This window comes from Trichechus manatus, unplaced genomic scaffold (assembly GCF_000243295.1).
Source record: "Trichechus manatus latirostris isolate Lorelei unplaced genomic scaffold, TriManLat1.0 scaffold00063, whole genome shotgun sequence".
In the NCBI taxonomy this organism is placed as follows: Eukaryota; Metazoa; Chordata; class Mammalia; order Sirenia; family Trichechidae; genus Trichechus; species Trichechus manatus.
Window position 1 is genome coordinate 7,041,995 of NW_004443999.1, and position 25,423 is coordinate 7,067,417.

At 36.8% G+C, this 25,423-nt stretch overlaps 1 protein-coding gene across 2 annotated transcripts in view; it reads left to right on the plus strand.

Moving 5' to 3' along the window:
- Positions 1–25,423, plus strand: part of WDR7 (WD repeat domain 7) — a 426,984-nt gene that overhangs the window by 188,397 nt on the left and 213,164 nt on the right. For both annotated transcript variants that reach the window (XM_004379257.2, XM_023733984.1), the window contains one exon: positions 3,142–3,255. In XM_004379257.2, the coding sequence (XP_004379314.1) occupies positions 3,142–3,255 (114 nt within the window). The remainder of the gene's footprint in view (positions 1–3,141; positions 3,256–25,423) is intronic.

The following is a 25,423-nucleotide window of genomic DNA, read 5'->3' on the forward strand; positions in this document are numbered from 1 at the left end:
GGCTGGTGGAATCCAAGCAACCGGTGTTTCCCAGACAAGAGACTGTGTCCGCGGGAAGCAGAGGAGGCCGAGTGTGGGTGAAGAAGGGTAGGGGGTGGGAAAGCGTATATCACAAATTACTGGAGCTCCACCACCCCTCAGGAAGAAGCGAAGATGGTGCACGGAGCCAGGTATTTGAGTGAAAGGAGGGGGAGGTGGTGAGAGGTAAGGAAGAAATCAAAAGAAGCGGAAAAAAGCAATATCAGCAGCCAACTAATAGCACTCAGAGAGCTGGCCCGTTCGGGTGGGTGGAATCCAAGCAGCCAGTGCTTCCCGGACAAGAGACTGTGGCTGTGGGAAGCAGAGGAGGCTGAGTGGGTGTGAAGAAGGGTGGGTGGTGGGAAAGCGTATATCGCAAATTACCGGTTGTTTTGTCTCCAGCTGGAAGCTCCGTGAAGCTGCTTTCTTGTACCCCGCTTGTTGGTCTCCGATAGGAGTCCAAGATGGTGGCTCCGCGCTGCATTAGCTTATAGGGGTCCTCTGCATGAATCTCTCCTTGCTCTCTGTTCTCTGTCAGTTATCTCACTCCATTTGGTGCTTGGCTGAGTTGTTTATCTCTTCATTTGATGTTTTAGGGTTTCAGGATCGTTGTTTTCTCTGTTCTGCTTAGTTTTTCAGATCTTTGCTGTGGAGGGATGTCGTGGTGCTTCTGCCTAGAGAGCCATTTTGCTGGAAGTCTCCAGATTTGTAAACTTTATTGTGACAGAAATACCAGCTTTATTGTTTGTGAATCCTCTGATTTTACAGGAAAGGAACATACTAATAATAGCAGTTGTTGGTACCCAAGCTTGTTTCTTAATGTATTTTCCTTGTTTCTCTGATTATTTTCAAAATTATCCAGTGTCAAGGAAAGAAGATTGGGAGATTTCAAGAATTTTATTTTGATTCAGTAATATGAAATAATGACCTTTGATTTTGTATTTAAAGAATAAGTCTCCATTTAGGAATGGGACGTTTACCTTCTTATCTCCTCTTTTGTGGTTATTTTACCCCTAAACCAAAACCAAAACAAACCCACTGCCATCGAGTTGATTATGACTCATAGCGTCCCTATAGGTCAGAGTAGAACTGCCCCATATGGTTTCCAGAGCTGTAATCTTTACAGAAGCAGACTGCCACATCTTTCTTTCATAGAGCAGCCAGTTGGTTCTGACTACTGACCTTTGGGGTTAACAGCCAAGTACTTAACCACCGAGCCACCAGAGCTCGATTTTACTCCTAAGCCAAAAAAAACCCAAGCCCGTTGCCATCAAGTTGATTTCAACTCATAGTGGCCCTATGGGACAGGGTAGAACTGCCCCATAGGGTTTCCAAGGAGTGGCTGGTAATTTCAAACTGCCAACCTTTTGGTTAGCAGCGGAAGTCTTAACCACGATGCCACCAGGGCACATTTTACTCCTAGCCATCTTTAAGTAATTAATAGTATTTTTCTAATAATTTCTATCCTTTATTTTAAAATTTTATTTTGGAAACTCAACAAATGAAAACATTTCTGTAAAGGGATGACTTCGTTACTTTGCATTCATCATAGATCATTGATTTAGAATTGTTAATTTTTTTGTTAGAGCAACTTTGAACAGGTGCTAGTAGTAAGTTGGTGGTGTTCTTCCGCAAATTTAAATCATTAGGGCTTGGACCTGTGTACTCGTAGGTCTAATTCATTAGTAGTGGTTAATTACTAAAGTTCTTCCTCTCCTGATGTGTTTGTAAACCTGAGGCAGCAAGTTTGAATTTGACGTGGAAATGTTTAAGTTAATACATCTTGAAAGGAAAGAAGTTCTTGAATATTTGTAGTTTTTGGTTTTTAAAATATTTGGATGGATCCTATAAATGCAGTTACTGAAATTGTTATTAAGAAGATTTGATTAGAAGATTCAATTCCTAAAATTACTTCTAACAGTGAGATTTGTATATACCTGATTCAGCAGTATCTGTTGCTAATCATATGAAAAATATTGATAGAACCTACTATCCATTGCCAAATTGGAAATAATGTGTAGATACAAATTGTTGTTGTTAGTGGCAATCGAGTCAATTCCAACTCATGGCAACTCGTGTTCCAGACTAGAACTGCTCCATAGGCTTTTCAAGGTTGCGCCCTTTCAGAAGCAGATTGCCAGGCCTGTCTTCCAAGACACCTCTGGATAGGTTCAAACCACCAATCTTTTGGGTAGTAGTCGAGTGCAAACCATTTGCGCCACCTAGGGACTGCAAAATGTATCATCAAAGATGGGGAGATAGGTGTGTAAGGAAAAGACATTTGCATAATGAGCAAGTTCTCAGGTGATTTACAGAATGGAAGCATTTGACCCCCTGATCTAGTCCACCTGCTTGCTTTCAGGGAGGTTCTTTCAGTGTGGTAGTTTTCTAACCTCATGTCTAATTCTTTCATAGAGGGGGAGTGTTGTACTGTTTTGGGGCAGTACGTTTCAGGTCTCTTATTTAGAGGGTCAGTGAAAAAGAGAAAGACCCTCAACAAGATGGATTGGCATAATAGCTGCAACAATGGGCTCAAACATAGCAATGATTGTGGGGATGGTGCAGGACTAGGCAGTGTTTCATTCTGTTTTACATAGGGTCACTATGAGTCAGAACTGACTTGACCGCACCCTAACAGCAACAGCTTAGACCAAGGGCATAAATCCCTCTTTTGTCCTCATCTTTTCTCCCTATCTCCAATTTATAAACAAACTAACATTAAAAAGAATTAAACTTTTAAAGCAGTGCTTCACTTACTTTTTTTCCCCTCCCTCTTTGTAGCATAATTATGTCTAAATCAGCTAAAGTAATTGTAGCAAAAACATGGAAAGAAATCAAATAAAAATATAATTTACTTCAGCATCCTTCTTTAGTTTTTCCCAGATCTTGTTTAGAAGTAAATATAGTCTGTAGCCATGTAAATATATAATTATAAAAAATAGAGCACATGTTAATATTTTGTTCATTAGTTTGTGACTCTTGATAATTTTGGTGAATATGTATATGGATATATCTATTCATATATTTTAAATGATTTGCATTTAGTAAGTAAATTATAGCTTTAAAGGTTTTGGTCCAATTTTAGCTTTTTAAAACTAAACCTGTGCTTCCCATTTGTTTTAGCTGGAGTCACAGCAGAGGCCATTCAGACTATCACTACTGCTCCGGACGCCTCAGGGACAGAAACCAAAGTCCAGGAGGAAGAGCATGACCTTGTTGATGACGACATCACGACCGGTAAGCATGAACATCTTTAACAGCAATTTTGATGGTGCTCTGTTCAATACTGTAAAATGTTTTTTAGGTCAGTTATAGTAGGAGTAAATATGTTGATGGAAAGGATGGAAACTTGTATTGATGGTATGTTTACTTTTGTGAGACGCTTTAGTGTCCTTTTTGATCTCCAGGTGGAACAAAGTGAAAATGTTTATTTGGTCCAGGTTTGCTCACTGTCATATAACAATGAACCTGCTAGCTGCGCAGTTGATTTTCTATAGACCTTCTAATTCAGAGACTAGGGTCATTATTAAGCCTTGAAACATATAAAGGAATAGTCACATTATGTTATGAAAGATTTTCCAATTATAGAGCAAATTGAAGACTACTGAAGTTGTGATAGTAGTATATGTAATATAGGCTGTATAAGGAAACTTAGACACTGTTTATACCTTTACCATAGAAATGAATGCTGCCTTTTAAAATCATATAAATTGTAATAAATACAAGAGATAAATACATTCTTATTTGTATTATCAAGCATGTAGACAAAGTAAACGCACACATACTACATATCTGTATATCTCTCTCTATATATATATCTGTGTTTAGCCTATCTTTTTATAGACTTAAACCAGTTTTAATTACTGGATACCCAAAGATTCAGCTGCAAATTCTTTGAATGCACAGAGGATAAAAACTACTTAATATACCTAACTGATAAACTTATTTTTGGTATAGGTGGTTAAAATGTAAAATCTGACCATATATAATTATCATGAAGCAATAAATATTAACTTAATAGTAATAATTTCAGAAGAAACTTGCCAAGAAAATGCTAAAATTTTCAATAAAGTTTAAAAGGACAAAAGAGAAATTAAAGGAAGGTTTTCTTTTTCTTTTAAAGCTCTATGTGGTGGGTTTTCAAAGCTCTGTATATGTATTATACACTTTTGTGTATGTGTGTTATAATAATTTAAAATTTAAAGGAAGTTCAAGTTTCCATGTCGAGTTGGCCCTGACTCATGGTGACCCCATACCATCCACAATTCATAAGACTTCATTTAAGAACTAAAAGAACTGTTACTACATTTGCTTATAAATGTAAAGACATGATAGTCTCTTGATATAATACGGAACCTGTTGAGAGCTATTTGCTATTGGCTTATTATAATCTGATATCAGCATAGTTTAGCTGAGCATTATCTAACAGCTGTTACCACCTAAATGCCTTTAACATTCTTCTACTGGGAAAAAATTGAGGGAGCCAACTTTCTCCCTTGAAAATTTGCAAAGCCTATGGTAAAAAAACCTAATTCAAACTATATGTCACTCTGCAAAAGACAAAACTATAGACAGTAAAAAGACCAGTGGCTACCAGGTGTTCAGAGTGGCTACCAGAGGGTGAGAGGGGAAGGATATCAGTGGCCACCAGAGGCGGAGGGGGAAAGGATAAAAAAATGGAGTGCAGGGATTTTTAGGGCAGTGAAACTATTCTGTATGATACTGTAATGACAGACACATGGCATTATGCATTTATCAAAATACTAGAACTATACAACACAAAGAGTGAACTCTAATGTGAACCATGAACTTTAGTTAATAACAACGTATCAGTATAGTAACTTGGGAACTCTCTGTACTTTCTCCTCGAAATTTCTGTAAACCTAAAAGTGCTCCAAAAAATAAAGTCTATTAAATAAAACCAAAAAACTGTAGCCTTGTGCCACTGCTGCAAATAAGTAGTTTTTCAGCTTGGTAGCATTTGGTTTTCAGTAAAAATGAGATGATGGTGGTGGCTACTATTTGTTCCTTTTTAATTCTTTTTAATGTATCAGCTCATTGATGAGAAAACAGTCATTCAATTTAAGTGTAAATATAAATGATTTCCAAAAGTTCCAACCTGTCTGAAAGTCATTTAGCCCTTCACAATTGTGGAATTTGTTTCAGTAGCTATTAAAGAAAATAGATTTCATTTGCAGATTTTTTACAACTAATTCTTCTTTTATTCCATTTTCATTGCTTTTCTTACAGTGTCATAAATATGTTTGTTGCTATGTTTTAATTCCCTGCAAAGTTTTAAAGGCCTTCTAGTCTATAAAAGGTAATTGTTTAAGTCATAGAAAAGAAAGAAGTTTCATTTGCGATAGCAGAATAACTCAGTTTGCATTCTGGAATAAAATTTGGGTTTTTGAGCACTCAGGTAAGCTTTGTTAAATCAGTGCATTGACATTTTTTAATTATGCACTACCAAAGCCATGAGACAGCACGCAAGTGTGCTTTTCTTTTATTATTAACCAAGAGGCTTAAAAATGAAAATCTAGTTTGGAGAATCAGTTAATGCTACATAAACTGTGTTTTAATCTGTAAGAAGTTAGGTTAAACATATGTGATGGATGGCTTTTATCAGTCGTTTTTTTTCATTTCATACCACGGGTACTAGAGGCAGGAATGTTCAATATCCGACCAATTTAAATAACTAAAAAAGGCTTCCTTAACATGTCAAAGCAGCTCACATGCTGCAGTCTGTGGATCGTTCGCATTACCTTTCGAGTGTGTGACTTGATTAAGCTGTGGTATAGATTTTTGTGAGGGTTGAGAAGAAAACCATATTTCGTTTCATTGACTAGAATCCTATATAAATTGCATTATGAAAAATATGGTAGATGCATTGAGAGAAACCTGTTTCAAGCACAATAATCTTATTTTGGGGTGACCAGCATTGTCTAGCACAACTGCTACAAAAGGGAAAATTGGCCAGTTTGACCATTTGCTCTGAAACAGCTGATTAATTTTTTTCAGATATTCAAAAGGAATTGCCCTAATAATATCCCCTTATAAAGTAAATAGAAATTTTATCATGACAGAAATATATGCTGATATTTTTGAGTGAATTCTTATTTGGAAGTTGTAATTAGGCTAATGTACATAATTGTATTAATTTTGTTTTTCTAGTAATCCAGGACTTGATTCTTAAAAACAACCTGACCAAGATAACAATTAAAATATGAAGTGCAACGGTTATTTTAGTGCTTTTTCTAAAGGCAGAATAATTGTTAATGGAATTTTCCTTTTGGTTGAGAATGAGTGAAGTGTGAATGTTGTCTTACAACACCCGAATCAGAGCCTCACTGTCTTTGTTAGTGTTTGCCTTATAAAGGTAAAGAAGTATGGGTAAATCTGTATAAATGTTGTCTATGATCAACTGGAACTAATTAAATTCATTTACAATGAATCGTCTTAACTGGAAGAGAACAGCTGGAAAAACTGGAAAGAAAAAATTGAATCTTGATTGAGACAGTTTAAACCTTCACCTTGTCATTTAAAAAATATGCTGCAGCTTCTTTCTATATCTCTCTTTTTACAGCTAATATCTATTGATCGGCTCTACAAAGTACAGCCAGTGTACCTTGGTCAAAACACACACACTGCATTTTGCTTAACATTCTATCTTAAAGTTCATCAAATTCTTTCCTTGAACCACGTTTTAAATCATATATCATAGTCATACTAGCCATTTGGGGGAATTTATCTTGTTATTTTATGTACAAAAGTATTAAACCTATTTTACATATTAATTTTTTAAAAATATTGTACAGTATAAATGGGAAATATGCTTTCTTTTTCAGTGGATTTGCTTCAGGTTTTACAATACTCTGTATATTTAAAATCTGTTTTTAGAACAATAATACTATTTTTTCAAAGTAAAAAGAACAGCATTAAGAGTGTTTCTAGATTATTTATAATTTCAGAATCAGAAAAATATTACTCTATATTATGTTTGCTTTTGCAGGCATACTTTTATTATTATAATTTAAATGCTTATGTTAGATGTATAATCAATATTTATAGACAATATGTTGTTATTTTCAATAAGATATTAATAGTTATATAGCATAATCACAGTTAGTGGAGTAAATCTCACTAAAAACTGACATACATAGCAAAAATTTTTAGACAACAAATCATAATCTAATATGCATTTTTTTAAAGGAGACATTTTGGGTGACTTAGTCATCCTTTGTGTAGTTTTTATTTACTGTCTGGGTGAGGATGAAGCTATCCATTTCCCAAATATTACATTTTAAGACATCCTTCTCCTAATTGTAGGTTAAAAAAAAAAAAAAAGACATCCTTCTCCTAACTGTAGGTTAAAAAAAATTTTGGAAGGGTTTCCTTCACAAACTTGCAAGTATCTCTTTAAGAAGATCACTACTTTCTTCTTACTGCAGTATCCTCCCTCTTGTTCAATATAGCAAGGACACAAACTGACCATATAACAGTGACAAAGGGTCAAGAGTCACTGACATTGTCAAAAACGGACAGCTTGATACTAGATCAGCAGCACAGTTGACAGATTCAGCTACTTACAACAAAAGCAACAATGATATATGGATCAGAATGGGTGTGTTGACTGTACTTGTTTTACTTTTTGAGATAAGTTTTTGTAAAATTGTAGCTACATTTTAATTATTAATTCAGAGGGCAAACATCTCTGCCTACTACAGGTTAATAGATGCTCAGAATAAATGCATTTTACTGTTGCCATATACTTACTGCTGACAAAACTTACGTGTACATGTTCTCTCTCTCTCTCATTTGCATCCTAGAAACGTATGTTTTAAATCTAATTCTTTGTAGTTGTATACGTTCCGGATTTAAAGTTTTAAATTTCTGGGATAACATCCTATTTTATTGTAAATTGAAGTGTAGTTTCTACAAATACACCTTTGCTTTTTCTTGGATTGTGGAATCAATGTTTGTTGTATGAGGGACTACTTTATCTTACTTTCTTATTTTATAATCAAATAAATTAATATTGTTCTTTCTTAGAGAACTTATATGATTGATACCAGTGTCTCAAGACACGTTATTTGATCTTTCAAGTGGAAGGATCTATAAAGCATGATTCAACGTGAAAAGGTCTAGCAATGATTCAAAGTAATACTGTATGCATTATTATTAATAATATGTAGTAATCTTTTTCATGTTCATCCAGTTATTCATTCAATAGATATTTATCAAGGACTCTCATGCTCTGTGCTGTTTTAAATGTTTAGGATATGTCAGTGAGCAAAACAGGCAAAGATATTTGTCCTCGTGGAGCTTACGTACTAGTGGGAACAGAGAGACAATAATGATAATTGTGTGTGTGTGTGTGTGTGTGTGTGTGTGTGTGTAGTATGTTAGTAGTCCTATGGGAAAAACAAAAAATAGAGAAGGGGAATGGAAATTGAAAGTAATACCAACTGAGAACTTACTGTGTACCAAGTACTTTGCACTTGATGCGTACAAAATTTCTCTCAAGTGGATACTAGTATTTTTCCAGATATGTGGATGGGGAAGCAGCTCCTAGAGATAGCCTTGATAGGGTCACATACTTAACCAGTAATGATCTGGGAGTTAAAACTAGGCCCGTCTGATTCCAAAACTTGTGTGTAGTATTAAGCAGCAACCTTCACTGCCTCATGTTCTCAATCAAACTCACTGAGCTTTGGAAGATTTTCATTTTATTTTGAAATATGAGATGATTTCAGTCTACCTTTATTCCTTATGATACCAGGTAATTACTTTTCTGGCTGTCATATTATTTAAAATGCAAACTTATTATGTTTGTCTCCTTTTAAAAAATTATCACTTATTTTTCCACTTTCAGCCATTATTTAGGACAACTGTGATATAAGACTCAAGTATTTTTTCATTACTTAACAGTTATTTTGTTTGTGTGCATGTGAAATGTAATGTTCATTGTTCTGTCTAGCTTTTTGAAGTCATCGGTATAAAACTGACACCTTAGCATACATTCATACACTAAAGAAGGACTTCTAGTCTGAGACTAAATATTGATTTGTGCTTTTACCACTTACTGAAGGCCCTATTCATAAGATGTTTATACATTTATTCTGACTGAAAGACAGGAAATTTAACCTGTTAAAGTACAAATAAGCTCCAAATCAGAAGTGATTTCTTTGCATAAGACTTCTACCTGCCCCCTTTGCTTTTCTCACTCTTTAGCTTATAATTAAGAGTCTAAAAAGTAGCACTAAATCTATGTGAATTTTAAATCATTAGTTTAAATTGTCACTATCCTTGCTTTTTACCTCAGAATGTTAACTGATACAAAATACATGAGTTCACTATATTGAAGCTCTTGGATAATTGTAAATTACTAAAGCTGTGGTTTATTTACCATACCGCTTTCATGAAAACATATGTTAAGAAAAATGGAAGTATGTATTTCTTTGTTTTCTGAGTGAAGTATTTCATTCCAAATAATTTACCTTTCTATACTTTTTATTTGAAAAAAAATATAAATAAAAATATTTCTGTCTTGTTGTTTAGTGTTTAGTGCTCTGCTTTAGATTTTTGTTGTTGGTGGAATCTTAAGTACAATATTTCTAAATACGGTGTTTGAGAGCTTCTGGCATACATATTAAAATACAGCAAAAATGATGGCTTTTAGTCATTCATTGTATTTTCTCTCTGGGTGATTTGTTTTACTTTTCCTATGATTTTAACTAACACTTACATGCTAATGACTATCAAATCTATAGCTCAAACCTAGGCTTCTCTTATGAGTACCAAATTCATATATTCTGCTTCTGCCTGAATGTCCCATAGTTACCTAAATACCAATTCCAAAATGAGTTCATATGTCTTCCTCATCTCCTTTTATACTTATACCTCAGTTAAAGGTATCACCAATGGTACCGTTAACTACCCAACAGCCCAAATTAGAAACCAAGGAACAATTCTAGCTTTCCCAACTTCCAACAAGTTCCACATGCAGTAGGTACCAATTGTTATAAAATGTACCTCTTAACTATCTCCCAGTGATTGTCCTCGTTTCCATTTCCACAGATACTAGCTAGGTCCAGACTTTTATTTTCTCTTCTTTGGATTATTATTATGTTCTCCTGTAACCAGCTGTCTGTCTCTATTCTCTTGCCCTCCTCTAGTTCAAGTCTTGCATTACCCTGAGAGTTTCAAAAGTCAGCTCATCCTCCTTCACCTTCATTAAACCCAAAACCCAAATCCATTGCTGTCTAATCAATTCCGACTCATAGTGACCCTATAGGACAGAGTAGAACTGCCCTGTGAAGTTTCCAAGGCTGTAATCCTTATGGAAGTAGACTGCCACATCTTTCTCTTGTGGAGCAACTGGTAGGTTCATACCGCCAGTCTTTCAGTTAGCAGCCAAGTGCTCAACCATTGTGCCACCAGGGGTCTTTTGCCCTCATTAACTGCTTCTTAGTGGCTTACCATTATAATTTCATTTTACTTGGATCCACAATCAACATCCATGGAAGCAGCAGTCAAGAAATCAAATGATTTATTGCATTGGGCAAATCTGCTGGAAAAGACCTCTTTAAAGTGTTAAAAAGCACAGATGTCACTTTGAGGACCAAGGTGTGCCTGATCCAGCCATGGTACTTTCAATCTCCTCATATGCATGTGAAAACTGGACAATCAATAAGGAAGACCAAAGAAGAATTGATGACTTTGAATTATGGTATTGGCAAAGAATATTGAATATACCGTGGACTTCCAGAAGAACAAACAAATCTGTCTTGGAAGAAGTATAGCCAGAATGCTCCTTAGAAGGGAGGATGGTGAGACTTCATCTCACATACTTTGGACATGGTATCAGGAAGGATCAATCCCTGGAGAAGGACATCATGCTTGGTAAAGTACCTGAAACTCATAAAAACCCCTTGCTATTGAGTCGCTTCCACCTCATAGCAACCCTATGAGTTGGTAAAATACAGGGTCAATGAAAAAGAGGAAGACCCTCAGCGAGATGGATTGACACAGTGGCCGCAACAATGGCCTGAAACATAGCAACGATTGGGAGGATGGCACAGTACTGGGCAGTGTTTCATTCTATTGTATATAGGGTCACTGTGAGTCGGAACTGACTTGATGGCACCTTTCAACAACTCGGGCTTTCCATTCATCCTAGCACAAAATCCAAACACCTAAGCAAGATATCTAGGGCCCTTCCAGGACTGAACCCGTCTCTCCTTCATCACCTGCTATATCAATACTGAACTTTGTTTCCCCACAGTAACCTACTCTTTCATGACTTACTTTTCATGAGCCCCTCCATCTAGTTGGTATGTTCTCAACTCTCTCATACATGTGGTGAAATTCTGAGAGTTCCCTTCAAACCCAGTGTGAGTGTCACCATCTTCATGAAGCATTCTGGACCTCTTTACCTGAGGTCTCAGTTTGTTGTGTGCACTTCTACTGTTGCACTCTGTAATATTGCTAGTGACCATCTCACTTGCCCTCTGTGAGTCATATGTGGGCAAGTGACTTTTATCTATTTGTATTTCTAGTACTAGAATGCTGCCCTAGTATATAGTATCTTCTCAATAAATGCTTGTTGAATGAATGACTGAGTTAGTGAAGCCATTAGATTACCAACTCTTTCAAATAGCACTCCTGATAATACTGTGTCTTCTTAATCATCCTCTCCTTTTACTCAGTGGGTATTTAATGCTCAGAAAGTGTTTGTCACACATTAGTAAAAGAATAAAACCAGAAACCCACTGCTGTTGAGTCAATTCCGACTCATAGCAACTATATAGGACAGAGTAGAACTGCCTTATAGGGTTTCCAAGGCTATAAATCTTTACAGAAGCAGACTGCCACATCTTTCTCTTGTGGAGCCACTAGTGGTTTCCAACTGCTGATCTTTTGGTTATTAGTTGAGTGCCTTAACCACTGCACCACCTGTACCCAGGTCTCCTTTTCAATCCAGGGAAATACATAAAAGGTGAAGAAAAGACTTTGCTATTTTCTTAAGAGATAAACATAGAGATTCACTATAAAGATAATTTTATATGTTTCTAGGTAAGATTAGAATTATTATTTTATATTCATATAAAACCACGTGCACAATACACCAACACATATAGACAACATTAGGTCACAAAAGTGTAAGGCATGATTTTCAGATTAATCTTATATATTCCTTTTGCTAAATTTAACCTAATTGGACAAAGCAGAAATACTTAGTTGGATAAGAATTATGAGCAATGTTGGACAAAAAGCCTTCCATGTGAGTGAATAACCTTCACAATGAACTTAAAGTTTGGCCTTTTGTGAGCTGTGTAATGGTACCTTGTGGATAACAGTGAATTGCATTAGATTGTGGCACACTATTATATATCTGTATATTACATGAATTGCCCTTATAATTGATATCAAACCCATATGACCAAAAGTTGTAATTCACAAAAGTAATGACAACAGTGTCTCATATTTCACAGACTTTATGTCATACCCATGAGTGATTACTTTTACTGTGCAAACCATGGTAAAGGGAAAAAACAGGTTTGAAACTGATGTGGGGTTTTGAAGGATTCTTCTTATTGATACTTTATAGTCACCTTTAAAACACAAAATAGATAATTAAATTGACTAGCATCCTTGAATTTCTCCATGATTTCTTGGATTAAAATTAATTGTCAAGCATGAAGTCTTTTACTTTTCATTTGAATTCTTCAATAAAAATGAAATATTTGAGGTTAAGACAATCATGAACCTGAATGCATTTTTTCCTCATGTGATAAACTAGAAAGAGGAGTCCTTCCTTATATGCAGGATAGAAACCACACAAGAATACTTTTTCATATTTTTTAAAAAACCATATAACCTAAATAAACATGGGTGAATTAATTGAAGTAAACCTAGTTTGGAAGTATTCAGGGAGGCTGAACCAGCTATTTTCTCTTTGTTTTATTTTATTTTTTTTGTATTTATCTTTTCTTGTGTGGTTAGCACTACTTCAGAGAAGTGTGATGAATATTCATTTTAATTCAACAAAAACATTAATGAACACCTTGTATTTTTCAATCAGCGCATTCTATGGAGGATTTAAGAAAGCAGTCTGGTTGAGAAGCTGATGGTCTAATTTCAGATATAGGCTGTATACTCACACCCCCCCCCCACACGCACACATGTGCACACACACACACGTACACCAGACATACATGTCCACATAATAGATAAGAACCCTGGTGGCACAAATGGTTAAGTGCTGGGCTGCTAACTGAAAAGTTGGCGATTTGAACCTACCTAGTGGCACTGTGGGAGAAAGGCCTGGCAGTCTGCTTCAGTAGAGATTACAGCTATGGGCTGGCCCTCTCTGTCACATAGGGTCCTTATGAGTCAGAATTGACTCAATGCACACAACAGCAGCAAGAGGAGAATTCACAGTAGTGAGGATTAGTTAAAGGTGGGAACTATGTTAGAGGTAAGCCTGCATTTGTGACAGAGGTGGAGAGATGTGGGAAAAGCTTTTGAGCTAAAGCTATTGTTAGTTTACAGACTTAGAAACCAAGAACCTGTGGAGGAGAAGACAGAGAAAGGCCTTGCCGGAGCATCATCTGGGAATGAGGATCTGTACTGTCAGGTCAGGCATGTTGGTTTGTAAAGCAGCGATTTTACATCCTGTACTATATTACTTTAAAGCGGTGTGTATTATCAAATAGGTATAGAAGAGATTTAAAATGTTGATGAAATGTATTGGCTTTGTTCATGATGTACTTAATTCCACTTCCATCATTTTTCCTTTCATTGAACAGATATTTTTGAGTATTTGCTAGATATTGAGCAATTATTGGAGTCCCTTGGGTGGTGCAAGCAGTTAAAGCACTTGGCTGCCAACCAAAAGGTTGGAGGTTTGAGTCCACCCAGAGACGTCACAGAAAAAAGCCCTGATGATCCTCTTCCAAAAAATCCACTGACAACCCTATGGAGTACAGTTCTACTCTGACACTCACGGGGTCACCATGAGTCTGAATTGTCTCGTTGGCAACTTTTTTAAAAAAATTTTTTTTCGAGCACTTACTAGATGCTGACTATAGAGTGGAAATTATGTGTAAAGAACAAGATGACTGGTTGTGCATATTGTTTGTTGGGAAATTTATATCTGAAAAACTATTATTCTTAATTCATGTTACCATTCCATATGTATAAGAGTGAATCTATAGATTTCATAGGAATGGAAAAAAAATTGAAACAGATTCAAATCAATTGGGAAAGAGCTGGTCTGCATTAGTAAATGTATAATTAGAGGATTTTAAAGTGAGTACATTGTAGCTCAGGCTCTAGAGTCTCACTGTTTGTGTTCAAATCTCAGCTTTCCTACTTACACGCTATGTGGCCTTGTGCATGTTACTTTACCATGCCAAGCCTCCAATTTTATCATCTGAAATACGAGGATAATAAGACTGTTGTGAGGATTAAATGAGATGATGCATGTAACCTTCTTAGCAGTGGAACTGGCATGTTGTTGTTGTTGTTAGGTGCTGTCGAGTCAGTTCCAACTTATAGTGACCCTGTATACAACAGAGCCAGACACTGCCTGGTTCTGCGCCATCATCACGATTGCCAACATGCTTAAGCCCATTGTTGCAGCCACTGTGTCAATCCATCTCCTTGAGGGTCTTCCTGTTTTTTGCTGACCCTCTACTTTACCAAGCATGATGTCGTTCTCCAGGGACTGATTCTTCCTGATAACGTGTCCAAAGTATGTGAGATGTAGTCTCGCTGTCCTTGCTTCTAAGGAACATTCTGGCTGTACTTTTTCCAAGACAAATTTGTTCGTTCTTTTTGCAGTCCATGGTATATTCAGTATTCTGCAGCAACACCACAATTCAAAGATGTCAATTCTTCTTCGGTCTCCTTATTCATCCTCAAGCTCTCACACGCATATGAGGCGATTGAAAACACCACGGCTTGGGTCAGGCGCACCTTAGTCTTCAAGGTGACATCTTTGCTTTTCAACACTTCATTTTTTTTTTTTTTTACATATGAACACTTTTTTTTAAAATTGTACTTTAGATGAAGGTTTACAGAACAAACTTCTCATTAAAAAATTATTACACATATTGTTTCATGACATTGGTTACCAACCCCACGAAATGTCAACACTCTCCCTTCTCGACCATTCGTTCCCTATTACTAGCATTCCTGTCCCCTCCTGCCTTCTAGTTCTTGCCTCTAGGCTGAGTGCCCCTTTTGTCTCGTTTTGTTTTATAGGCCTGTCTAATTTTTGGATGAAGGGCGAACCTCAGGAGTAACTTCATTACTAAGCAAAAAGAGTGTCTGGGGGCCATACTCTCAGGGTTTCTCCAGTGTCTGTCAGGCCAGTAAGTCTGGTCTTTTTTTGTGAGTTAGAATTTTGTTCTACATTTTTCTCCAGCTCTGTCCGGGACCCTCTATTGTAATCCCTGTCAGAGCAGTCAGTAGTGGTAGCCAGGCACCATCTAGTTGTGCTGGACTCAGTCTGGTGGAGGCTGTGGTAGTTGTGGTCCATTAGCCCACTTTTCAATGCTTTAAAGAGGTCTTTTGCAGCAGATTCGCCCAATGCAATGCATCTTTTGATCTCTTGACTGCTCCTTCCATGGATGTTCATTGTGGATCCAAGTAAAATGAAATCCTTGACAACTTCAGTCTTTTCTCTGTTTATCATGATGTTGCTTATTGGTCCAGTTGTGAGGAGTTTTGTTTTCTTTATGTTGAGATGTAAGCCATACTGAATACTGTGGTCTTTGATCTTTATCAGTAAGTGTTTCAAGTGCAAGCAAGGTTGTGTCATCTGCATAATGCAGGTTGTTAATGAATCTTCCTCCAATCCTGATGCCCCGTTCTTCTTCATATAGCCCAGCTTCTCAGATTATTTGCTCAGCATACAGATAGAATAGGTATGGTGAAAGGCTACAACCCTTATGCACACCTTTCTTGACTTTAAACCACACAGTATCCTCTTGTTCTCTTCGAACAATTGCCTCTTGATCTATGTACAGGTTCCTCATGAGCACAAGTAAGTGTTCTGGAATTCCCAGAACTAATTTATGAATTATGTGTAAATCAGTTTTTCTGGGTGACTTGATGGTGTTTATTCTAGGTAGTTTGACTATTTCTTCCAGATATTAATTACATTATTAATTTACTAGACAAATTTACACTTCATAGATAGAGAAATAAGCTGCATCCAAACTCCCATCCACGTTTTCAGAAATTTTGAAGAAGTGGAGCATGAAATATTGATGAATTATTATATTTTATTAACTACTTTTTTTGTTGGCTTCTAGTCACCGTATTTATTGTCTGAGTTGTATCTGACCTAGAAGACTGAATCCTTTGATGAAATAGAAGTAATGAGAGCCTTAAAAGAAAATAGTATTTAGTTATACTTAGAGTCTCTAAGGAAGAGTTAATTTGTATATTTAGGTACTGATGTTCAGCCAGTGCTGATCAGTGAGGAATGGGAAAGAGGGAATGATACAGAAAAGCTTTCTGAAGATTCTAATATGGCCATTTATTTGAGAGTCACTGCTAGACTTGGGAAAGCATGTTTTGAAAAACTGTAGACAAGATGGATATTGTCCACAGGGAAAGACACTTTAAAAGGCAAGAATACCTAAAAGGATAAAGGAGAAACTTCACCATGTGATCATTAATAATCTTGCCAAGAAAGAAATAGGGGAAACTTTTAAGGCAGCCCTTGTACTTGCAAAAGATGCTTTCTTATTAGCTCAGTTTTTAAAAGGGTGTGTTCAGAATAGATCAAGGGAGCACGTAACTAAAGGTAAGAGTCAAAGGTGACATGAATAATGTCACCAAGTTCAAGCCAGAATGAGCTGGAGACAAGCAGAGAGTATGTTTCCTCCCTTCCTAGCTGTGTTCCAAATAAGAGCAAGACCAAATTAGAGAGAGATCCAATATTGGTGTAAGACAGTGTAAGATAGAAATGGGGGCAGTCACTAAAAATGCTCAAAGGATTTGAGTAGAAGAGAGTAGTGAACCTAGGTATTTTAAGTTAGTTTTCCTCTAATATCTAGTGATCTTTATCCCAGGGTAATGAAAACTTGCTGTATGATAATAAAATCACTATTGGTTGATTTAAAAAAAAAAAAAAAGACACAAAAAAGTCTGCAGAAGGGCACAAGTCTTTATTTTTAAAAACGGGGGAAATGAGATCTGAGAAACTCTTAACTGGTTAGTGTAATATCCAGATATACCAAAAATCTGCAGTGGATTATTAAGTATGGTTAGCATTTTGAAGAAGAAATGAGAATTAGTACAGGTGCCCTGAGCCTTACCACATGCTTGAATTTTATCACAGTGTTTCACTTGTGTTGATTTTGTTACCATTCCTCACCTAAGAGAATTTTGGTAATTCGGTATAAGATGTGTACCGTTCATCATAAAATGACATTTATACTCTTCTGTCGGTTTTCACTGCATACAACACACAATAAAACGCGCGGTCATTCTTCTGTTCATGGAAAGCTGTTTTTCATGATGAATTTGGAATTTTTTAGAATTTGATTCATTACTTGTTACTATCATTACTTGCACTAGCATCATTGCTGACATCTTACTCCTTATCATCTCCTGATGAGTTTATCCACTGACTTGGGGTTTAGGGAAGAGGACTGCTGAAAAATAGGAAAGGTCTATAAAGAAAATCACAACAGTGCAGCCCAAGATTCAGCAGGACAATAGGTAAACATGTCTGTAGTAATAATTGCTGCTACTCTGTTATACCTCCAAATATCTATGGTCACCACACAATGCCTCTTCAGTACTTGTGATACTAAGGTTTCTGATTCTCTCATGTATATTCACGTGGAATTTTTTGTACATTCCAGTAAAGTAATGGTCTTTCAGAGAGCCTGGCTTGGATCACAGCACACTTTGTACTGTTAAACGTGCAGAACGTGGTGTTTACTCTTGTAACTCAGTGACACGTATGACAGATGTCTGCCATGTAGAAGCATGTGTCCTCAGTGTAGCCAGACTAAACGGTGTATATTCACCAGGCCTAGGAAAGTCCCTGTGAGGGGTTTGTGACACACTGGTTGAGCATCTTTGAAATTGAAGGAATTAGCCAGGCAAAAAGAGGGGGAGGGAAAGGCTTTCCAAGCAGTAGTCAAGTTTTGGGAGGGGGAGAGAGCAAGAGGTGGTATAACCATTTTGGGGAAAGTCTAAGTGGTTCACTCTAAATGTAGTATGGCATAGAGGTAGGGCCAGGGCTGGCAAGAGATGAATCTAAAGGGGAGGCCAGATGGTGAAAGGCTCTGTAGGTCAGGCTGAGCTGCCTTCTCCTTCTTCAGGGGAAAGCCAGGCTCCAGTACAGTTTCAAACCAGAGAAGATTTGATCTGATTTGCCAGTAGTCAAAAAACTCTGGCTGTAGGTGCCAAATATATTGGGGGCAACACTGGCAAGTGGGGATACACAGTTAGGGGGAGCAAGGAAACAATTAAGGAGGAAGTTGTTGGAGTGGCCCAGGTGCCAGCTGATGAGGGCCTGAACTAGGGCCCTGTAAGTGCGACTAAGTAGATGGAAACAGAAGATAATAAAGAGCTACATTTAATACTCTTTTCTTAGAATCGTATTTGTTTATGCTTGTTTAAAACATTCTGATTATTTAAAGTCCTCTAGGTTTCCAAGTGAAGTAAGTGAACTATTACCTAATATCATGAATGTAGTGTAGAGTTAATATACTACACACTAATATGTGTAGTAATGTGTCATGTAAAAATTTTTTCTTTACTCCTCCCCCACCTACCCCTATTTTGCTGTATAGTACCTTATAGTTGAAAAGAATATTCATAATTTAGTAGCTAGATTCTAGCCCAGTCTTTTATTCAGTGCAAGAAATTCCTCATACCACATCACTGAACATAAAACTTACCCAACCTCTGTTTGCTCACTGTGTTGATTTTCTATTGGTGTGTAACAAATTACCACAAATGTAGTGGTTTGAAACAACCTGTGTTTACTATCTCTCAGTTTCCATGGGTCAGGAGTCTGGGCACAGCTTAGTTATCTCCTCTGCCTGGGTCTCACAAGGCTGCCGTCAAGGTGTTGGTCAGGACTAGGTCTCACGTGAGGCTTGGGGTGCTCTTTCAGCCTCACATGGTTTTTGACAAAATTTATTTCCTTTAGGTTGTAGGACCGAGGTCCTCAGTTCCTCGAGGTTATCTGCAGTTGCCTGCCACAGAGTCTTCTCCATAGGCATTTCATATCATAGCAGCTTTTTCTTCAAGGCTGGTGTGTGCTAGCAAGACAGAGGCTTATATATATATGCTAACCTAATCATGAGACTGCCATATAGCATAACCTACATAATTATTAGTGTGACATCCCATTACCTTTAGAGTCACTTTAGGGTGCTTCCACCACATGCACACGTATGCATTTGTGGGGCTCTAGCCATGTTTTGGCATGTGTGTGTATGTGTGTGTGTATCTCCATCCATGTCATTTCCTTGCCCTTCAACAGCTTCTCATAAGACCTAATTTCTAGACTCATTCTTCTCCTGGTTATCTGTACATACTTCAGTTTGTCAGTGATACTCCTTAGATTTTGTCACCCAGACCTGACCACACTACCACTAGCAGACCAGCGCAAGTCGTATGGAGCTATTGCTCTCCTTTATCTGGTTACTCTAATTCTCAAATACCATTAGTTTTCTTCAGAAGGCATCCCACATTTTTGACTGCTGTGAGTTCTGTTATTACCTAAACTGTCAGTTTTTACATGAAATGCTGTTAATTCAAGTCTCCCTGATTTAGAATCAGGACTTGATATTTATCCTTTTTGATTTTTATCTTGCTTTTGGTTTTGGCTCATCATCCAAACTGGAAATCTTTTCTCTGCCATCAGTGTATTAGTTATTCCTCTCAGTTTTGTGTCTTCTGTGAGTGTGATGAACAAGTCTTCTATGTTGTTATGTGTTAACTAGTCCATTGCAGACTAGGCCCCAAGGAGACTCCTGCACCATGTGGATAGAGAGCCACCCCACCTGGTCATCTGCCCTGACATCACTGGGTACAATTTTCAACTCAGTACAAACCAGCCCTTTTGCAGTGTCACCCAGCTGAGATTTCTCCATCTCGTTCACAGTAATCCTGTAAGAAATTTCTTCAGATGCCTTGCTGAATCAAGAATGTATTGCAGAGCCCCTGATGGAGCAGGAGAAAAGTGGGGTACAGAACTCAAATTCTAGTAAAAAGACCAGACTTAATGGTTTGACTGAGACTGGAGGGAACCCAGAAGAGATGGTCCCCGGACTCTCTCTTAGCCCAAAACTAAAACCATTCTCGAGGCCAACTCTTCAGACAAAAATTAAACTGGACTTTGGGACATAAAATGATGCTTATGAAGAGTGTGCTTCTTAGCTTAAGTAGATACATGAGACTAAATGGGCAGCTCCTGTCCGGAGGTGAGATGAGAAGGCAGAGAGGGTCAGGAACAGGTTGAATGGACACAGGAAATCCGGGGTGGAAAGGAGGAGCGTGGTGTCACAGTATAGGGAGAGCAACCAGGGTCGCATAACAATGTGTGTATAAATTTTTGTATGAGAAACTGACTTGAGTTGTAAACTTTCACTTAAAGCACACACAAAAAAAGAATGTATTGCATTTATGGACAGTATAGGAGTAAAATAATAGTTTTTTTAATAACAATAATGAAATGGCCTTTTATTTGAAGTAAATGTTCTTTTTCTATTGACTTTAGGCAAATTACTTATAACAAATTTAAACAGAAATAGAATACATGACTGTTTCATATATTTCAGTGTACTTTCCAAATAAATGCTTATTTTAGTGCTAAATATCATCCTTTCTGATAGTTCTCTGAGATTTGACATTTAAATGTACCAGTAATTATTTAAATATTTTATAGATTATCAGGAAATGTTCTTGAAAAGGGTTGTATTTCTGTACTGTATTTAGTTTCCACATATATGTGTATATTTTTTGTATAGAAGATTATTCCACTAGTGGTTAAAGAGAAATGTTAGTGTACTTTCTGTTCGAGTGAAGTTACTGTGGGTTCAAAGAATATCTGAGGATCTTAGGTATTCAGTGAGGATTTTTCTTTTTTTTACTTTGGGCTCTATAGATTCTATAGACTCATAGTGACCCTATATGACAAAGTAGAACTGCCCTATAGGGTTTTCTTGGCTGTAATCTTTTTTTTTTTTTTTTGATATATACATATATATATTGTACTTTATATGACGGTTTACAGAACTAGCTTCTCATTAAACAGTTAGTATACATATTGTTTTATGACATTGGTTACCGAACCCACGACATGTCACCACTCTCTCTTCTCAACCATGGGTTCCCTATTACTAGCTTTCCTGTCCCCTCATGTCTTCTAGTCCTTGCCCCTGGGCTAGTGTGCCCCTTTAGTCTCATTTTGTTTTATACGCCTAATTTTTGGATGAGGGGTGAACTTCAGGAGTGACTTCGTTACTGAGCCAAAAGGGCTCCCGCGGGCTACACTCTCGGGTTTGCTCCAGTCTCTGTCAGGCCAGTGAGTCTGGTCTTTTTTGTGAGTTAGAGTTTTGTTCTACATTTTTCTCCAGCTCTGTCCAGGACCCTCTATTGCGATTCCTGTTAGAGCAGTCAGTGGTGGTAGCCAGGTATTATCTAGTTGCGCTGGACTCAGTCTAGTGGAGGCTGTGGTAGTTGTGGTCCATTAGTCCTTTGGACTAATCTTTCCCCTATGTCTTTGGTTGTCTTCATTCTCCCTGCTCCCGAATGGGGTAAGACCAGAGGAGTATCTAAGATGGCTGCTCACCAAAATAATAGGTTTTTTAAAAATTTTGTTATCGTTTAAACTACAAGCATATAAAGAAGTTTTGAATCATTCTTGAAATGCATTAAGTAATACTGGAGGTATATAATTTTCTAATTAGCAAGCAACAGCAGGAATCATTTTCAGGATTATCAGGCATTACCTGGAAAGTTATTGACTGGATGATTGTCGTGTGAAAGAGAAGAGAGAAATAAATTTCTGCCCGTGAGTGTCAGGAAGTTATGCACATCTCAAAAAATATGTAAGAATTTCTGTTTCTGACTTGGCATGCTGTGATTTTCATGACAGATATTTATTGATGAAGTATTTATAAAAATGTATAAATGCTTGGTTTAAAACTTTTACACCGTGTGTTACTGTTTTTGAAATGGGCACAAAACAAAAACCTGTTGCTGTTGGGTTGATTATGACTCATAGCAACCCTGTAGGACAGAGTAGAACTGCCCCATTGGATTTCCAAGGCTGTAAATCTTTATGGAAGCTGACTGACACATCTTTCTTCCCCGGAGTAGCTGCTGGGTTCCAATAGCCAACTTTTCAGTTAGCAGCCGATCACTGAAGCACTAAGTTGGCACCAAGGTATAGTAAAACAGGTAGATATAAGATATGTTCATATATTATATTCTTTTAAAATGTCACTTAAAAGAAAAAAAAAACTTGGTTTGGGGTAGACAAAAAAGAATCCAGTCCCCTCTGGTATTAAAGTTTCGATCCTTTTTGGTATTTAGATATTTGCAGTTGTGATTCATGATGGAAATAAAGGACCTTACGTATTTATAAACATACTACTTTTCTGAGAATAATTTTCTTTAAATATGAGATACTTTCTTTAAGCCTCAAGAGTTTAATTTTAAATGAAAAGAAGAAAATGTAGAAACTAATTGAAGGCTTTGTGTAGTCATACAGCCTACATAGAACATTTTATTTAGTGGCTAAAGCCAAACTTAACAGATTTTTCCTTATTCTCTTCCAACTGGAGTTGATTCTTTTTGAAGTAAAAGCAACAGGTGCAGTAATGCAGTACTTTCATCTCTGGCCAGGATTCACCTAAATTTTGGTGAAGAGTGAAATGTACAACAAATGAAACCATCTGCCACTCCCAACCAACTAGCCTCTGACCCATGGTGGGGACAAAGAGGGTGCCCCATGAGTCTGCCCCTGGACAGAGCTCCTGCTGGCCCTCATTTCAGAGGGTTAGGGCAGATTCTGTCAGCACACATTTTGGGATGTGATTCCCTCCCCAGCCAGTCATACAGAGATCAAAAAAGCTTTTAATTTGCGTCTAATTACTTCTTGAAAAGCCATCCACCACATCCAGCAATAGCTATTGTATAAAAACAACCACGCAAGTACATGCTTTTTTGAAATCTGAAACAGATTTAACCTCTTCAGATGCGAAACATGAGGATATGCATTTTTTTTGCATCTTTCTTTATCTCTTCTCCATAAAATTATAACTAAAATATAATATGAATAGAAAGGATTATTTTATTTTACTACTGACACTTCGTAATAATTTTTTAATTCATTGAAATAAACTTTTCAAGTAAAACTTTTAAGAAGAGGATTTAGTGCATTTGTCAATGAGAATTATTATGTCAGCTCATAACTTCAAGTTAAAATAATTTGATACCATTTTCTTTGAGACTGTTTTTATTGGAATTTTGATAGGATCATAATTGTTACCAGTGTATTAATTTTGGGGGGAATTTTTAAAGTTTAACAAAAATATCATTAAGTATCCTGTAGTCAAAGGTAACTGTTCTCAAACCTGTGACTGATAAACATCTGTCACACAACAAACTTGCATACACAATTTGTCCTTTGTCAGATTTATGAGTTGACATCTGTTTGAATGACAGATGTCAGTGCAGTTAAAATGCAATTTAATTTGAGAGTGGCAATGTAAAAGAGGTTCACGTTTTAATCATTTGCATTTGAAAAACAAATGGAGCTATTGCCATTAGTATAATTGGCCCTTTCCTTGGTGAAGAAGCATGAGCACACAAAACTTGTCACTATTTGGATCAAGCTTTTTATGGTATGACCTGGAAAGTGATCTCAAAATTAGTCATTGTGACCATTTTGTGAGCCATTGTGACCAGTCAGATAAAAAAGTCTATTGATTAGCAGTGGCTGACATTTCAAAATGGCCATGTAGAAAAATGTTATTGGCTTTATTAATGTTTCTCATCAGCTGTAATCACCAACAAGTTTAAGTAAAAATGTCACATGCTGAATCTGTTTAACAATTCTCTATTGTAAAATTTTAAACAAGTTTTATAACCTCTAATTTTGATTAGTGTACTAAAAATGCCACTTTATCAAATCATTGTTAATGAACTTAGAAAAAAATAGAAGAAAAATAAGTGAAAAAGTAGCTTGAGGATTAGACTTAGGCTTTGAAGGATTTTGATTTTTTTTTTTAATTGAGGTGAATTCACATAACATAAAGTTAACAATTAAAAATGAACAATTTTATTTGTTTTTAAGAATAGAAAGACATTAAGAGCTGTTCTATTACTGTTCAATGGCTGATATGGTTAAACATCAATGTAAAATGAAGTAACCTGTAAGTTTCTAGTCAGACAAAATTCCGAGAGATACTTAACATTTGCATTTTAATAACCAGCATGATAAAAATAAGGCTATTTCAGAAAAACAGTGTATGATGATGACATTGAAGAAGAAGATGATGATGATGATGAACAAAAGAAAATCTAGATTTGCTTGAATTAATGTTAAGGAACTCAGCAAGCACTTTAAATGAAAAACCAAACACCAAAACCAGTTCCCGTCAAGTTGATTCCAACTCATCGTGACCCTATAGAACAGAATAGAACTGCTCCATAGGTTTCCAAGGAGCAGCTGGTGAATTTGAACTGCTGACCTTTTGGTTAACAGCCAAGCTCTTGACCATTGCACCACCATGGCTTCTTAAAATGAAAGTATATGCTAAAATTTCTATGTCATCATAGTTTTATTTTGCTTGCACTTTTTTTTTTTTTTTTTTTTTTGAGATATAAAAGAGAGAAGTAAGCAGAGAGACCATGGGGACCTCATACCACAAGAAAGCAGCACTGGGAGCAGAGTATATGTCCTTTGGACCAAGATAGTTCTCTTAGTTATCTAGTGCTGCTATAACAGAAGTACCACAAGTAGTGGCTTTAACAAAGAGAAATTTATTCTCTCACAGTCTAGGAGGCTAGAAGTTCGAACTAGGGCACCGGCTCCAGGGGAAGGCTTTCTCTCTCTATTGGCTGTAGGGGAAGGTCCTTGTTATCAGTCTTCCCCTGGTCTAGGAGCTTCTCAGTACGGGGACTCTGGGTCCAAAGGAACCACTCCCCTCCTGGTTCATCATTCTTGGTAGCATGAGGTCCTCTTGTGTGTCTCTCTGCTTGCTTCTCTCTTTTATATCTCAAAAGAGATTGACTCAAAACACAACCTAATTTTTTAGATTGAGTCCTGCCTCATTAATATAACTGCCTCTAATCCTGCCTCATTAACATCATAGAGGTAGGATTTACAACACATAGGAAAATCACATCA